The following is a 16,486-nucleotide window of genomic DNA, read 5'->3' on the forward strand; positions in this document are numbered from 1 at the left end:
AAGAATAGGAAAGGGAGACGGGCCCAGCTGATGTCGGGCAGGCGCACACAGACGAGGAGGTGGGTTTCCAGCGGGCCGGGAGAAGGAAGGCGCGGCCCGCGCAGGAATATAAAGGAGAAGGTGGCTGGTCGCCGGGGCTTGGTAAAGGGTTTGAGCCCAAGATGGTAGGAGAGAAGGAAAATGATTTCTCTTTTAAGGAAGGGGATTTACTAGTATAATAAGATGGGTTTGGGAAATTCAAGGAAATCTATTTTTTGGTGACTTAAATAAAAATCTAGAAAACACACAAAACTCAAAATCATAAGGTGAACTCTTCATGCAAGCTTTGAAAAACATTTCAAAAATGGCTTTGCAGATAAACAAGAAAACAAATTTAATTTTGTCATAATTTTTTTTAAAAAAATCAAACTTTAGTGGATTTTTAGCATGAGAAAACACGTCGTGTTGCAGCAGGCCATATTTCTTAGAAGAAATTATGTGGCGGTTGGATACACGTCCATTGAAATCGATGATTTCTATGGATACTTACTCTACAAATCAATTTTGACCAAGTCTATACACCGTTTCCGTAGTAGTTGTTGGAGTTCCTTGCCAATTTGGCTGGAGGATTTGACTCTATTCCCAACATCAATCCATGAAGGAAGCAAATAGAGAAGAAGACGAAGGAGAAAAAGATCTCCGGGAATAGAGGTGACAAAAACGGTAGATTCCCATTTCTATGGATCATTCGATCAATGAAGAGCCCTTTGGTTTGTACAAATTGCTTATGAGAAAATTAGATTAACTTTTATTTTCATAGATTTTAAAGGCAAATCATAGGACTACAAATTCTCGGAGGGACTCGGAAAAAAAAACTCGACCCACGGGGTGTAAGACAGCCCCAGACATTATGCTTAAGAAAAAGACTTTCTTACGCAGGTCGAGAAAACCTAATTTCATATATCTAAAAAAATAAAACAAAACGTCTAGCACACAAACTTCACTTATTGTTTCTTGAATTATGTGAAGAATCGAGGCAAGCTGCGCAATACATGTCTTGTTCCTATAAAATTCTTATGTTTTGGATCATCTACTTTGTATATATATACATATTCCTACCAATTCCTTTGCTTTCATAGTCTTGCGTCCATTCCAAAGGAGGCCTAAAGAGCTAGAAGGATTTTGGAAAAAAGTTTAGGGCATGTTCGGTTAGTGTGAAATGAGGCCAGAAATTATTCCTGCTGATGAGTGTTATACAAATTAGAGAATCGTTCTGGGAATCGTTTTAGGTGTCCATTCCCGAACAGGCCCTTAGTGGGATCGGTTCCCATGGAGTAACCATAGACACCCACCGTAGATTCATGACACGTGCTCATACATATGCATCAAATGTATTTTTTTACGTAGTTAGATGCATGCACATGCTTACGTTCCGCAAATCCATAATGGATGCCTATCATCAATCTATGGAGACTCTCTCCACTGTATTTTTTTCCGTCCTATGTACTCCCTCAGTTCCAAATTATAAGCCGCTTTGACTTTTTTAGTTCATCAAATTTACTTTATATCGAGACATAATGTATATCTAAATACATAGCAAATTCGATGTGTACCAAAAAAAAAATCGTAGGAACTTTTAGTTTAGAAGCGGAGGGTAAACCCTCGATCTAGTAACGTGGTGTTGTAATCTTCCAAGTTCTGTCCCAATAAATAAGCTATGCACATGTACGGTTGCACTGTAGAAATAGCACCAAAAACATTCAGAGCATCTCCGAGAGTCCTTTTTAAATTGACTTTCTAAATTATTATTTAGAGAGTCATTTAATATAAATCATTTTTTATATTTTTTTCGCCCTCCAATAGTTTTTTTATATCTTATACGTGCTTTAGAGATTCATTCCCGCTCTTTATTTTTTGCTAGCGATAAATTCAAAATAGAGGATGTCTATATTTAGAGATTTAATTAAAAAAGTTATTGTAGTATATTTTTTTTACTAAAAAATTCTATTTCTATAAGAAGGATATAAATGGGCTGTTAGAGTTATTCTCACGTCACACTGAAAACAGGGGATCCAGACCGGAAAACAAGGCAGATCTAGAGGAAAGAAGTAGCGTACGCTGCAATTTCCCCCAACAAAAATCCACATAACTTGCGCCACGATTCAGATGGGCATTGCATTACGTACGCATGCACAAGCAGGCTGCAGGCGGCACGAGAACACGAGATGGAACAAACTCAGACGCTGGAGTTTTGGCTCCAACAGTATTTTTTTTCTTTTGCGGGAAAGATTCTAAATGTTTTGTCGTCGTCGTAACCCCGCTATCGTTTACCGATCACATCGATTTGTATTAGCTTTTGGCCTATTTATTGCCACTTGAAACATCACAATGTGGACACACAACAGCTCATAAACATGACATCACACATGCGTCTAGCTAGAGAGAACTTCTTAGGTCCCCCACACTCTGCTGGTGTCGTCCATGCAATTTCCCTCTACCGTGGTGTAAAAAAAAAAACTTCCCTCTACAAGTGCGTAAAAACTCTTAGTAGAAGTATGGGAAGATGGAGTACGCAGTCATACACATGCATGTAAAATTTGGGCTTCAATACATACTATTGCAATCAGAGAAAACAAGATGCATTAATCAGTATGTAAACTTTTGCTAGCAATATAATTGCTCTTGTGTGACCCACAATGCAACAATTATTCAAATATTTGACCCAACATAAATTCAAACAATAATTCTAAGTGTTTCTACAAATGACTAATATTCAATTATTCAAGTTCAAACAAGATATTTCAAATCCACTAATGTGAACTGAAGCACACAAGTTTATACAAATGACAACTATTCAAATCAAACTATGTGGAGTTATGAATGGACATCATCAGTGAAAACCATATAAAATTAAAAGATTACCAGAATGTATTGGTATGTATATAAATTATAAAATGCAAATGCAACTTTGAACCGAGAATGCAATTTAAAATTGCAGGAAAGGGAAATTTGATTAACCTTGGAAATGAGGATGGAAGGACGGTGGATGCAGGCGTGTGTGGCCTCGGCAGGAGGATGGGTCTGTGCCAGGAAAAAGGGCCCACACCAAGGAGGAGGTCGTGTCGAGGTGTAGCCACTCCAATAGGAGGGGCCATGCTAGGGGAAGAGGAGGCTACATCAACGAGAAAGGGGTTGCGTCAGGGTGGAGGAGGTGGCGCTAAGGGTTAAGGGCCCACACGGGGTGGAGAAGACAGCGCTAAGGGCTAAGGGGCCACGCTAGGAAAGAGGGCAGCACCGGGGAAAGGAGGGTCGTGCTAGGCAAGAGGAGATCGTGTCGGAGTGTAGTCGCTTTAGGAGGAGGGGGCCATGCTAGGGGAGGAGGAGGTTGTGCTGAGGAGGAAGGGGTGCGCCAAGGGGGAAGGGGCCACACCAGGGTAGAGGCAACACCAAGGGAGAAGGGCACACACACACACACACAGAGAGAGAGAGAGAGAGAGAGAGAGAGAGAGAGAGAGAGAGAGAGAGAGAGAGAGAGACGCAGAGAGAGAGAGATGCACCAGGGAGGAGGGAGGCAGCGGACAGTAGAGCACGCAAGCAATATGGATGAGCATGGGTATTGGGATAGACAAAACAAAAAAAGTATGGTCCTCTAGCCTCTAGGAATGAAGGTTTAGCAGAAAATTTGAGCATGTGTTTGGCTGGATGGTCCAAGTGGGTTGGGTTAGGTCGAACTCGTTTTTTGGGTTGTTTGGTTTGGGGAGCCTGTGGGTCGGGTTCATCCCAATAGGGGAATATTCCCCGTAGACCCAGGTTCACTCCGTTCCTCTAAATCAGAGAAATCAAGCGATCCCACTTGGTCTGCGTGCGGAGGAGGAGGTGGACCACGCACGACGGTGTACAAAAGCCCAACCCCGGCGGCGGCGAGCACGCGCCGCCCCGACAATGCACAGCGGACGGCCGCGGCCACGCGCAACCCCCACTGTGGCTCCCCGAGGCGCGTCTGGGCAAAGGGCAGTAAACTGCATCGTCGGCAAGCTGTGGTCGCGCGGAGGGACGACTAGAAGGTCGTGCTGGAGGAGAACTAGCAGGACGCGGTTGCGAGGTGCGGCAGGCCACCGGCGAGCCACGGGCGTGAGGTGCGGCAGGCCACCGATAGGCCGTGGCCGCGGGAGCAAGCCGCAAACGAGGGAGCAGGCCACGCCGGAGGAGCTGGCCACGGCTGAGGGAGCAGGCTGCGCCAGAGGAGCTGGCCGCGGTCGAGGGAGTAGACCGCGTCGGAGGAGCTAGCCGCGGCCGAGCAAAGGAGGAGCTGCGAAGGAGGACCAACCTGGGAGATAAGACGACGAAGAAAAGAGGAAGAAGAGACCAAAGGGGTGGATGACACGTGGGCCACGCATGTCTACTTCCTCGTCCCACATCGGCCAACCTTCTAAGTTCTAACCAAACAGAGAACTGGAATGGACTCATCCCTGTCAACCAAACATGAGATGGATCCAACCCAACCTAAAAAAAACTAGGTCATGTCCAACCCATCTCACGTGGTCCTGGAACCCAACAGATGCTTAAGATCAGAGTAGTAGGTAGCTTTAATAGAGAACCAGTTGAAGCTAATATATAGCTATCGATAAAACTTGGTTTTCAGGTAATGGAAAAGTTACATCCTCCACGACCACACTAAAAAATGGGAAACGAGACGTGTACTCTCTTTTGCGACCCATCCACGTTATTTGATCGTCGGCCAAGTAGTAACCTATCTGATCTTAGCCTTAGGGCAATGTCAATATGGAAAAAGATCTCTGGCTTTATACCAAAGCCAATGCCAATCTGGTTGAACCTAGAAGCCAAAGAAATATTACCTGCTGATTAGGTGAAGACATTGAAAGTAGGCTATAGCTACGACCGAAGCTTTGAAGGTGATTGGTTACGCTTTCGGCTTTTCTTACTTATACGATGATGTGACTGATGATTTTGCACAGTGAAACTGCAGTGCCTCCGTTGGAATCATAGGCATGCAAAACAACGCTTCTGCCTCGGCAAATCAGTGGCCAGGGTAGGGTGAGCAACGCGCCACCGCCACCGCCACCGCCACCGCCACGCCACCTATTTAAACTGCCCTCAGCGCTCGCCTCTCGGCCACAGCGCGGCTCACACTGACACCTAGAAGCCGGCGTCCATCATCGCTCGCGTCTTGGACATGGACAGGTCGCGCTACCACTCCCCGCTTGCTCTGCTTCCTCTGCACCTCCTCCTCTGCCTCGTCTCGTTCCACGCCTGTTGCGCCGCGTCCATCACCACCGGCACCCCCGACGGCTCGGAGCTGTGGGGGTACGTCGAAGTCCGGCCAAGTGAGTAACGCTACCTCCGCATCGATCGCTTGCCAATAATCAAGCATTCTCTTTCTAGCTACTCCATGTCCTGAGCTGAGGTATACATGCCATGTCGCCGTTGTTGCAGAGGCGCACCTGTTCTGGTGGTACTACAAGAGCCCGCAGAGGACGTCGACGCCGTCGCAGCCATGGCCGACCGTTCTCTGGCTGCAGGGCGGCCCGGTCGGCAGCTGCTGCCCTCTCTTTCCTCGTCACACCATAATTTCGGCTTCGGCACAGGATCCTGTGCTCTGGTCTGCTTCACGAGAACATGGCCTGATGAGCAAGTGTTGTGATCAACCATGGTATTTGCTCTCGCAGGGCGCGTCCGGGGTCGGGCTCGGCAACTTCCTGGAGATGGGGCCGCTGGACGTCGACCTCAAGCCGCGCAACTCGACGTGGCTCCAGAAGGCCGACCTCATCTTTGTGGTTAGTGAGACGCAGAGAGCGATAGCTGATGTGGCCTTCTTTCTATCTATTTTGTCATCATCTTTTGCTGTCGTGATGTTTATTTTACATGCATAGTCCTCGCTGACGCTGACGCTGACGGACTTTCATGGCGGGCACAGGACAACCCGGTCGGCACAGGGTACAGCTACGTGGAGGACGACAGCCTGTTCGTGACCAGCGACTGGCAGCAGGCGGAGGACGCCACCACGCTGCTCAGGGCGCTGGTGAAGGAGGTGCCCACCCTGGCGACCAGCCCGCTGTTCCTGGTCGCCGAATCCTACGGCGGCAAGTACGCCGCCACGCTCGGCGCGTCCGTCGCCAGGGCCGTCCGCGCCGGCGAGCTCAACGTCACGCTCGGAGGTACGTAACCGAAATGGACGTTGGTTGGGGAGCAGTTGATGCGTGCGTGCGCGCGCATTGAAATTCTCGTTTCTTTTGCCGTGCGCAGGTGTGGCGCTCGGAGATAGCTGGATCTCGCCGGAGGATTTCACGGTGAGATTGGCCATTTCTAGTTTCTTTGGACAAATCACAAATAGTGAATGGGCAGCTAGTTAAAGTGAGCTCTATCTGGATGGTGCAGCTCTCCTACACGCCACTGCTCCTGAGCGTGTCGAGGCTGGACGACAACGCCGGCGACGAAGCAAACAAGTAAGGCAGCAACACGCACACCACCATATGCATGCCTTTCTCCTGACGTTTAGCGCACCCATCACATTCACATGCGACCCCGTTTTATTTTAACTTGAGCTCAGGAAGGCGGAGACAGTGAAGGACCAAATCGTGGCGGCGCAGTGGGCCGCCTCGCACAGGTCATGGGCCAGCCTGCTAGATTTCATCGACACCAAGAGCGGCAACGTCGTAAGTGCCCAACGTTGATTCCAAGTCTCTTACTCCATCCTTTTTAATTTTGTACATATTTCTGTATTTGTTTTTCTTAGAGGATCAATGTTATAGAGCCTAGGAATCAATGTTAGTGCAAACATAAACCATAAAAATAGAAAAATGTTACGGTAACCCTAAACCATAATTATGTTAGGGCACCCTTTAAGTTGCACGTCAGTCTGGACTTCTACCCAAAACCATAAAACTAGGTAACGGACACCCTCCACCAGTTGTTGAAATCGGGCTAGTTCGGTCCTCTGACTCATTTGATAGGTGGTGATTTTCTATTTTCTAAAAACAATTAAAATGTGGTTTCATCTCTAAAATCCATATTTAACTTATTTTAAAAAAAAATGAAGCTGATTCTAGTTTTTTTCTAAAATTTGTTATCTATCTGTTGGTGCTCTATTTAGAGTTATTTAGATATTATTTGTATTAAATAATAAGCACAACTACAAGTAATAGGAACAAATTAAACTAGCTAGTGTCAAATAACTATATATAGATCATAACCATGTAGGTAACATTTTAGAAAAAAGTCAGTACTAGTTTCATATTTTTCTAAGTTAAAAAAATAATTACGAATTTAGGAGATCAAATTGGCTTTTTATGTTTTTTTTACAAAACTGAGAACCACCTATAAAACTAGTTAGATCACCAAATTCGTTAGGTTTAAATAGTTGGAGGGTGTCTGTTACCTAACGTGGAACGTAAAGGTTGAAGCATATACTTTACCCCATATTTTAAAATAGTGACAGTGATGTTCACTAGTTTCTCATATCTTATACAGCATTGAGATCAAATAATCTTCACAGGGTGCACTAGATTAAGAAAGAAGTCCTTGAAAATTCTTAGATAAAACATAGATACCATGTCATCAATTTGGTTGACTATAACTATCACGGACAATAATAATCATTGGTCTAATTTGCTTGAATAATAATGATTGATCCAATTAGCTTCATGATTACCGATAGATGCAATCATGGAAAAAATAAATTAATTCCATAAATTTACATCTAAATCACCTAGCGCCGCCATGCATGAAAGATAATCTAAATTAAGTAGCTCCTATAATTACAATACGATTACTCATCTCTAGCATATAAAATATAGTCAAAACAAACATCTGAATTATTCATATATGTTATTATCTAAAATAAACTAAACTATTCTAAATTACACATACATGCTATTATGAATTTGTGATATATGTTAGGTGCCACTATACAGACTAAGTATACATGTACTTCTGAGCGATAAGTATACATTTCCAAAGTTTAATAATGATAATAAAAAAATTATTAATGAATCACGTAGCAGTGGCAAAAACAGTACATTTTAATTAATACTCTATGAAAATAAATTATGCAAGTTTCCACAGTAAATAAATTTACAAATGCTGACTCAAGCATCGTAACATATCTACATTGACATATTAATTGTAAGCGTTAGACTTCATAGAAAATATATGCTAGTATACTAGCATATATTTTTTAAATATCCTTTTAAAAAAATATATGCTAGTATACTAGTACTTTGTTGATAGAGAAAATTCAACATCTTGAGCACTGTAGGGCAAGTTGAAATGCTTATTTATATACTACTGTAGTAACTAAAAGTACAATCTAGGACTAAATCTATATTTTGCATAAAATACAAAATGAGATTTTTGAATAACATGTAGAATAAGCACTATGGCTTCACTTAACAAGCTGAGAAAAAAATATGCATCAACTCATAAATATCAAAATTAGGAAGCTAAAATCTTGATTGACAAGCAGAGCTGTAATAAGAGCTTCACAAAATATATGTGTGAGTGTGACGGCATATGGATTATAGCAGGAGCTGATAAATCGCACGTGGTGGATGCAGAGGCAGAAATCTATAAATATGGGTGATGAATAATTGGCAACATTTATCTCTGGATAGAAATTATAGAGCACATGTCTACATATTCGGCCTGTTCGCTAGTTGGTTTTTGGGCTGGTTTGAGCTGGCTAGTGCTGGTTTGTTGTAAGAGGAAAATACTGTTGGCTGGCTAGTTTGGGCTGGTTAAAACCAACAAGCGAACATGGTAATTGTGTTATAAAATGAAAGAAAGAGGTCAATGATAACAAATTTTAATAGCCCTCAGTTTAAAAGAGGCTCTCGGCAGGCATTACATCTCGGTTCTCACCCCATTCCGGGCTGCGTCAGGATTTGGGAGGTGTGGGCGCCGCTCAAGGTCCAGCTGTTTCTCTGGCTGGCGGTTCGCCGCCGACAATGGACAGCGGACAGACGACGGAAGCATGGGCTCGATGCACACGACACCTGCTTCCTGTGCGATCAGGAACCGGAAACCATTGATCACATCATCGTCGAATGTTCCTTCGCCACGCAGTTGTGGTTCGAGGCAGCCACGGCGCTTGGGGCAACTCTGACCGAGCAACCAGCCGGCGCCATTGTCGACTGGTGGCAGACCTGGAGAGCTCTTTGGCCAGCGTCATTTGCAAGAGGTGCAGACTCCATGTTCACGCTAATCGCTTGGGAAATCTGGAAAGAACGTAATGCGCGTTGTTTCCGCGGAGCAGCCACACAGATTCCGGCGATCAAGGCAACCATCAAACTTCAGGCAGAGCTATGGGTCTAGGCCGGTGCGAAGCACCTAGGTTGTTTAATTCAGCGAGTAATAGGTTAGAGAAGAAGCTGAGCAGGGTGGGTGCGCCCAGTGTTAATCTTGTAAACCACCCGAGATGTAACAAACTATTCTTCTACTTAATACAAAAACGCGCAAATCTTTTGCGTGATAGAGAAAAAAAAAGAGGCTCTCACTATTAGGACAGCCTGATGTGCCTGCTTGATCGCAGTAGATTTTTCTTTTAACTTGTTTTCCTTTTCTTGGGCATGCAGGACGTGTACAATTTCATGCTTGACTCCGGCATGGACCCGGTGGCACTCGACATACCTGTGGGTTCATCACTGATGAGCAGCTTGCAGGCCATGAAGTATTCGACGTCCCATCGCGGCCAGGACTCCCAACCTGACTCCAACACCATTGACGGCATCATGAATGGGGTCATCAAGCAAAAGCTCAAGATAATCCCCAAAAACTTCACGTCAGTCGTCTGTGCTCATCTATATCGCATCACAATCGGTCGGTTTCCTACCTGTGTTGTGACGCTGCAATTCCAAATGTATATATAGGTGGAGGCAGCAATCCGACTCGGTCTACCACGCGCTGGTCAACGATTTCATGAAACCAAGAATCGATGAGGTAATCTAAGCAAAAGCGTCCTCACTTTCTAAAATTGCAACAGGGTTAGTGGTGCTCGCTTGATAACCTCTACGTTGACTGATTCAGATTGATGAGCTGCTGTCTTATGGCGTTAATGTGACGGTGTACAATGGCCAGGTCAGTAGCACTCTACAATTTTTACCATCGCCGGCAGTTCAAAACTACTCGGAGCTCGTCATCTGCGTTCTGTTAGTGCTACTAGTATTACATTGCCATTCAATCTAAAAGACTAAAACCGTCCACTTTTTCCATAAAAACATCCAATCATGAAATTAGAAAATAAACCAGGATAAGGTCAATGGAGAAATGTGCAATAGTGACTTAGTGAATGATTGACAATCAAGTCACTGAAAACAACCTCAAGTCCTCAACTCATGGTGCTGTTGATCAAATGTAGCATTCAGGTTTAACAAAGCCACTAGGAACTGGAGGCATCCTGCCATCCTGGATAAGCAACCGAGTAGAGTACAAGAATAAATAGCTTTATCACTCGGTGGGGGAGGCGGAGATCAGATCAGGATAACGTAACGCCAACACACATGTTCTTGGTTCAGAAAAGACAGGCATCCATCCTTTCTGGACCATGCCAAGAAAATGCGAGCCTTCATTGTGAAGTTTATTTAATCAGACATGGTACATAGGGACAATCTCTCCCGGGCCCATGCCGAGAAAATTCCAAGAAAAGAGCGTTCCATGCATGGATTTGGGGATGGATGGATAGGGATAGCCCATCAGAACCCCCTTTGCCAGAGAGATGTGAAGGACACGAAATCTTGTGGCGGCAATAGGCATTTTCCCAACAACCGCTAGCTCACATGGACAAATAATCGAGGCATTTAGATGCTCCATGTATATACAGTATTCGAAGTTGAAATGATTAGCATTTACTAAAACTGCATTTTTTTTCAGTGCTGAACTTGATATAACTTTTCCTGTATCTGAAGCTCGACGTAATCTGCTCGACCAACGGTGCAGAAGCATGGGTTCAGAAGCTCAAGTAAGTGTTTGTGTTTTATTCCCTCCCGTTCTCTGGCAGGTTTTCAACGATATATCTGAATTACTCATTTCAGATGGGATGGTCTGAAGAGCTTTCTGAGCCTACCAAGGCAGCCTCTGTATTGTGGCGCCAGCAAAGGCACCAAGGCCTTCGTCAGGTCCTACAAGAACCTGCATTTCTACTGGATTCTTGGAGCTGGGCATTATGTAAGTCCGAAGTCTGAAGTCTGAACCCCATTTGTGCCATCTTATTTGTTTTCTTAAACTTGGATAAACCCAAATCTTATCTGTTTTCTCGTGGGATCTTCTCTCTGATTGCAGGTGCCTGCAGACCAGCCCTGTATCGCGCTAAGCATGATTAGCAGCATAACCCAGTCGCCAGCAAGCTAGTTGATTCTGTGTGATATATGCCAAGAACAAAGGAGGGCTTCAAGCAGCTATAGCACAAGGTCCCGGAGGACCATTCAGCGTTCTTGAAGTGCGGTATAGGTTGGATACCTGAAAGGCAATGCAGTTGACGATGGCATTTTTTATATAGGAAAAAATCCGTTAAAAGCAGAGCACTGATTTGATATGAAAGCGGTTGTATCATCTACATATTACAAAATATTGTAGAGGCTGGAACTTATTTTTTTAATAATGGAAAGATATTTGGATTCATATAGAGGAATCATACCACATTATTGTATAAATCACACCATAACGTCTGGAATGAGTTTGCATAGCAAAATCTGATTTTGGGCCCAAGGTCGAAGCCAATGCATTCCCCTGGAAATGACCAGGAAAAGAGTTTTTGGTCAAACATTTGTCAATCCAACTTTGTTTCTTATTAGCCAGATAAATCGTCATGGGAAGTGAGCATAGCTAGCTCAGTGGGCCGAGTTTCTTTTGTTGGAATATATCTACTCCGATTTAAGATTCTCGACTTGACACGAGTGCTCGCATTTGTCTTTGCCACACACCCTAAAATGTCAAAAATGCATTGTGTAAATAAATCCTTGTGTGGGCGAAGGGAGTGACAATGCAAGCCGAAGGCTATAATCTGTAACAGAGAGGGGGAGATATAGGACCCTCCAAAAGAGCCTTCCCATAGCCACTTTGCTGATTGCAGCATCATTTTCAGATAGGAAATTGATCGATCCGATGATGTTTTGGATTGCATGTCACGGAGGCATATATACAAAACATTGTTTCTGCCCTCGGCGTCGTGCCCGTGGGATCGGGACAACCTGACAAGTTTACAACATGCAGGGTAGCCTGCCAAGACTATATATATAGGCAACTAGAGCCCCGGCTACACCGGGCGACGCACGCGCGCTCACTTTCAGCAGACCACGCCTCTTGGTGGACATGGATAGGCGTGTTCTTGTCAGCAGTTTGAATGGAAAGAGGAATCGGAGCAAGGATGAGGAAGCAGAGCAAGGGGAACCGGAAGCGGACGAAGCTTTAGTTTGCAGTTCAGAATATTTGGTTACAATCTTCACGCCCTTCTCCGTGGCTGAGGCCAACTCATATACGCGAACAGTACTCACGCACGCACCCGTTACATACTGGGCTCACTCATTCTCCCACTGAGGCGACGCTCTTCTTCTTGGGCCGAACAGGCCTTCCTCCTACCGAGCCCGGCACAGCAGACTCCACTTGCTCATTCGGCACAGCGTGCTGGCCATCGGTCCTGACATCCCCTCTCCCTTGCGCGTCTGGATGTCCCCAGACAGCAACGCGAGGAAATTGTTGCCGAAGGTAATCCAGATCCTCCCATGTTGACAGAGATGAAGGCAACTGAGACCATTTGATCAATCCTTGACACACAGGAACTGCACCTTTGAAGATGGAGCGACGTTGAAGAATCTTCTCAGGAATACTCCAACGAATGGAAGAAGGAGGCAGATTCCTCTCCACAACGTGATGACCGTCTACTGCTTTCTTGAGCTGAGACACATGAAAAACAGGGTAAATAGAGGAAGAAGCAGAAGCTCCAACTGGTAGGCGACGGACCCAATACGCTCAATGATACGAAAGGGCCCGAAAAACTTGAATGCCAGCTTCTGGTTAGCACGGTCCGCCAAGGACGATTGCACATAGGGCTGTAGCTTAAGGAAAACCCACTCATCAACCTGGAACTCGCGCTCGGAACGACGTTCATCCGCCTGCTTCTTCATGCGCTGCTTAGCTCGATGAAGATGTTGTTTGACCAATTGAGTCATCAGATCACGGTCCCAAAACCATTCAGACATATCAGAAATGGGATGATCATCAGCAGCCGGCAGCCCAAACTGGCGAGGAGCAAACCCATACAACACCTCAAATGGAGAACGGCCGAGAGCAGAATGTATTGATGGATTATACCAGAACTCCGCCACATCAAGCCAGGAACTCCAACGGCGTGGACAAGCATGGGCATAACACCTGAGGAAAGCCTCCAAGCACTGATTGACCCTCTCTGTTTGTCCATCCGATTGCGGGTGATATGCTGAACTCATGCACAGGTCAACCCCAGCCAATTTGAACAGCTCCCGCCATAAGTGACTGGTAAAGATACGATCCCTATCTGAGACAATAGCATTGGACAACCCGTGCAACTTGTAGACTTGGGATAAAAACAGCTTAGCTACCCCAGCAGCAGTGAAAGGATGCTTAAGGCCCAGAAAATGTGCATACTTGGAAAAGGTGTCCACAACAACCAGAATACAGTCAAAGCCACCGGACAATGGAAGACCCTCAATGAAATCCATGAAAATTACTTGCCAAGCACGATCCGGAACCGGCAAGGGTTGCAGGAGACCAGGTAATCGCGAACGGTCCAGCTTGGCTTGTTGACAAGTCAGACATGAAGGAACAAAGTCTTGGACGGCTGCTTTCAAACCTGTCCAGGAAAACAACTGCTTGATACGACGATAAGTGACCGGAATCTCGGAGTGACCCCCTACAGCGCTGTCGTGGAGAGCAGCAATGATACGAGTCTGGAGCTCCTCATTATGACCGATCCAGACACGCTGATTGTAGCGCAGCAATCCATCCCGAAAAGTGAAACGGGGGACAGCCGCAGGATCAAGGACCAGTTTAGCAATCAGCTGTTGCGCATGTGCATCTGATTCATAAGAAGCAACCACCTCTTGCAACCATTGCGGTTGAGCCACAGAGACCGCAGAACATTGTAGTGCCGGTAGTCGAGACAAAGCATCAGCAACGCGATTATCCACTCCCTTGCGATACACAATCTGGTACTGCAATCCAAAGAGCTTGGTAAAAACCTTTTGCTGCCAAGGCGTATGCAGTCGCTGCTCCGACAGCTGAACCAAACTCTTCTGATCAGTCACAATGCGAAATTCAGCATACTGTAAGTAGCTGCGTCAATGATCCAGTGCCAAAAGGATAGCCATGTATTCCTTCTCGTATGTAGACAGACCTTGAGAGCGTGGACACAGAGATTTACTAAGGAAAATCAGTGGATGACCATCCTGTGTAAGCACTGCACCAATGCCCGTCCCGCTGGCATCTGTCTCCACACAGAAAGGCTTGGAAAAATTCGGTAAAGCCAACACTGGAGCAGATGTCAAGGCCTGCTTCAGAGCGTGAAAAGCAGCATCATGAACTGTCGACCATAGAAACAAGGCTCCTTTCTTCAGCAAGTCTGTTAGAGGCCGGGAAATCACCCCAAAATGCTACACAAAACGCCTGTAGTAGCCCGCTAACCCTAAGAAGTTGCGAAGCTCCTTAGCCGAAGATGGTGCTGGCCAATTCAAAACTGCCTGAACCTTGTCCGGGTCAGTCGCTATCCCCCGCTCCGAAATAACATGTCCCAAATATTTCAACTGGCGTTGGGCGAAGACACATTTGGAGCGTTTAACTTGCCACTGATCACGGCATAAGAGTTCCAACACTTGCCGAAGGTGGACCAAATGTTCTTCAAGCGATTGGCTGTAAATGAGGATATCATCAAAGAAAACCAAAACTCCCTTGCGAAGCAATGATGCCAAGGTAGTATACATCGCATTCTGGAATGTGGCCGGTGCCCCCGTGAGTCCAAATGCCATGACCCGGAACTCGTACCGACCCGAGTGGGTTTGAAAAGCTATTTTTGGTTCTTCACCCGGCTGTAAGCGGATTTGGTGATAGCCGGCTGTGAGATCCAAACAAGTAAACCACGAGGCATGAGTCAGCTCATCCAACAGCTCCTCGATCACCGATACCGGATATTTGGCCTTAGCAGTAATCGCATTCAAGTGCCGGAAATCCACATAGAATTTGAATGACCCATCCTTCTTCTTGACAAGTAAGACCGAAGAAGAAAACGGACTGTTACTAGGTTGAATGATGCTAGCCTTGAGTATATCTGTTACTTGCCTCTCAATTTCATCCTTGACAGCAGGCGGGTAGCGATAAGGGCAAACTTGCACGGGCGAGGCCCCTGGAATAAGAGGTATAGCGTGATCAAAAGGCCGTGCTGGAGGGTAACCAGTTGGAGGAGCAAAGACTGACTCATACTCTTGCAATATTTCAGATACCGCTGGATGAACAGGGGTGGGTTGAGCAGTGTCTTCAGCTGACAAAGCAGTCACTTGGATAACTGAACCCTCTGGTAGCGCCATCACCCTTGCAAGCGAACCATAGTCTGGTCATGAGGAATCAAGAGCCACTTGTGCTGCCAATCAATCTGCATGGGGCTATGACGTGCCAACTAGTCCATGCCAAGAATCATATCATATGACGGCATAGGCAAAGCCAAGAAAGCTGAACTGAACTGACACTGTTGCACTTCCCACGATAGTTCACTGAAAAACTGTGGACACTCAATGGTGTTACCATTAGCAATTCGAACTCGGGGTGGAACTGCCAGAGATTGGCCACCAGTTAGCTTACGAGCTAGATCAGTGCTGACAAAAGAACAAGTACTGCCAGAATCCACCAAAATCTGAACTGGAATGCCCTGGACTGAACCCTCAAGATGGATAGACCGAACTGGAGTAGAAGCAGCAACTGACGCTAGCACTTGGACAGCAAAAACTTGTGCTGAATCCTCCTCATCGGTGGCTTGATCAACACCTGTAGAGCGTGCAACTGAAGGGCTTCAGGGCATTTGTGGTCGCAAGACCATTTCTCTCCACATCGAACACACAAGCCACGGGCACGCTTGTAAGACTGCAATGTGTTCAACTTGTCCTCCACATCGCGGGGCTAGCGGTCATCAGCCTGAGCCCCACCCGTAGCTGCCCGACCGCCATGATTAGGAGCGGTGGCTGGCGATAGCATGGGCAGAGACTTGGTCGCCGACTTCCTCCACCCAGGATCCACCAGTTCTTCCTACAACAAGGCGAGAACACAGGCAGCATCCACAGAAGATGGTCGTTGCATATGCACAGTAGAACGAATGTCATCCCTCAACCCATCCACAAAACGCATAGCATAAAACAGGGGATCAATAGTTTTGCCATAAGCTATGAGTTGATCTACCAAACCAGTAAACCTATCTGCATACTCCTGAACATTCCCAGTTTGACGTATGTGAAACAACTGGCGAATCAACAACTCATAC

The 16,486-nt window shown here is 45.8% G+C and overlaps 1 protein-coding gene across 4 annotated transcripts; it reads left to right on the forward strand.

The window, feature by feature from the left end:
• Positions 1 to 5,104: 5,104 nt before the first annotated feature.
• On the forward strand, positions 5,105 to 11,636 carry LOC136530566 (serine carboxypeptidase-like 51). Of its 4 annotated transcripts, XM_066523298.1 has the most exons (13): positions 5,106 to 5,324; positions 5,434 to 5,528; positions 5,667 to 5,774; positions 5,915 to 6,155; positions 6,244 to 6,287; positions 6,376 to 6,443; positions 6,548 to 6,653; positions 9,570 to 9,775; positions 9,864 to 9,933; positions 10,021 to 10,071; positions 10,899 to 10,951; positions 11,025 to 11,157; positions 11,272 to 11,635. In XM_066523298.1, exons 1-13 carry the CDS (start codon positions 5,174 to 5,176, stop codon positions 11,338 to 11,340), a joined length of 1,395 nt encoding a protein of 464 aa, XP_066379395.1. In that variant the 5' UTR covers positions 5,106 to 5,173; the 3' UTR covers positions 11,341 to 11,635. The 4 variants fall into 4 exon arrangements, with proteins under 4 accessions (XP_066379389.1, XP_066379395.1, XP_066379401.1 ...); XM_066523292.1 differs by having other exon boundaries at positions 5,105 to 5,324; positions 5,434 to 5,774; positions 11,272 to 11,636; XM_066523304.1 differs by lacking the exon at positions 5,434 to 5,528 and having other exon boundaries at positions 5,871 to 6,155; positions 11,272 to 11,636.
• The last annotated feature ends 4,850 nt before the right edge of the window (positions 11,637 to 16,486 follow it).

Source organism: Miscanthus floridulus, chromosome 2 (genome assembly GCF_019320115.1).
Source record: "Miscanthus floridulus cultivar M001 chromosome 2, ASM1932011v1, whole genome shotgun sequence".
Classification (NCBI taxonomy): domain Eukaryota; kingdom Viridiplantae; phylum Streptophyta; class Magnoliopsida; order Poales; family Poaceae; genus Miscanthus; species Miscanthus floridulus.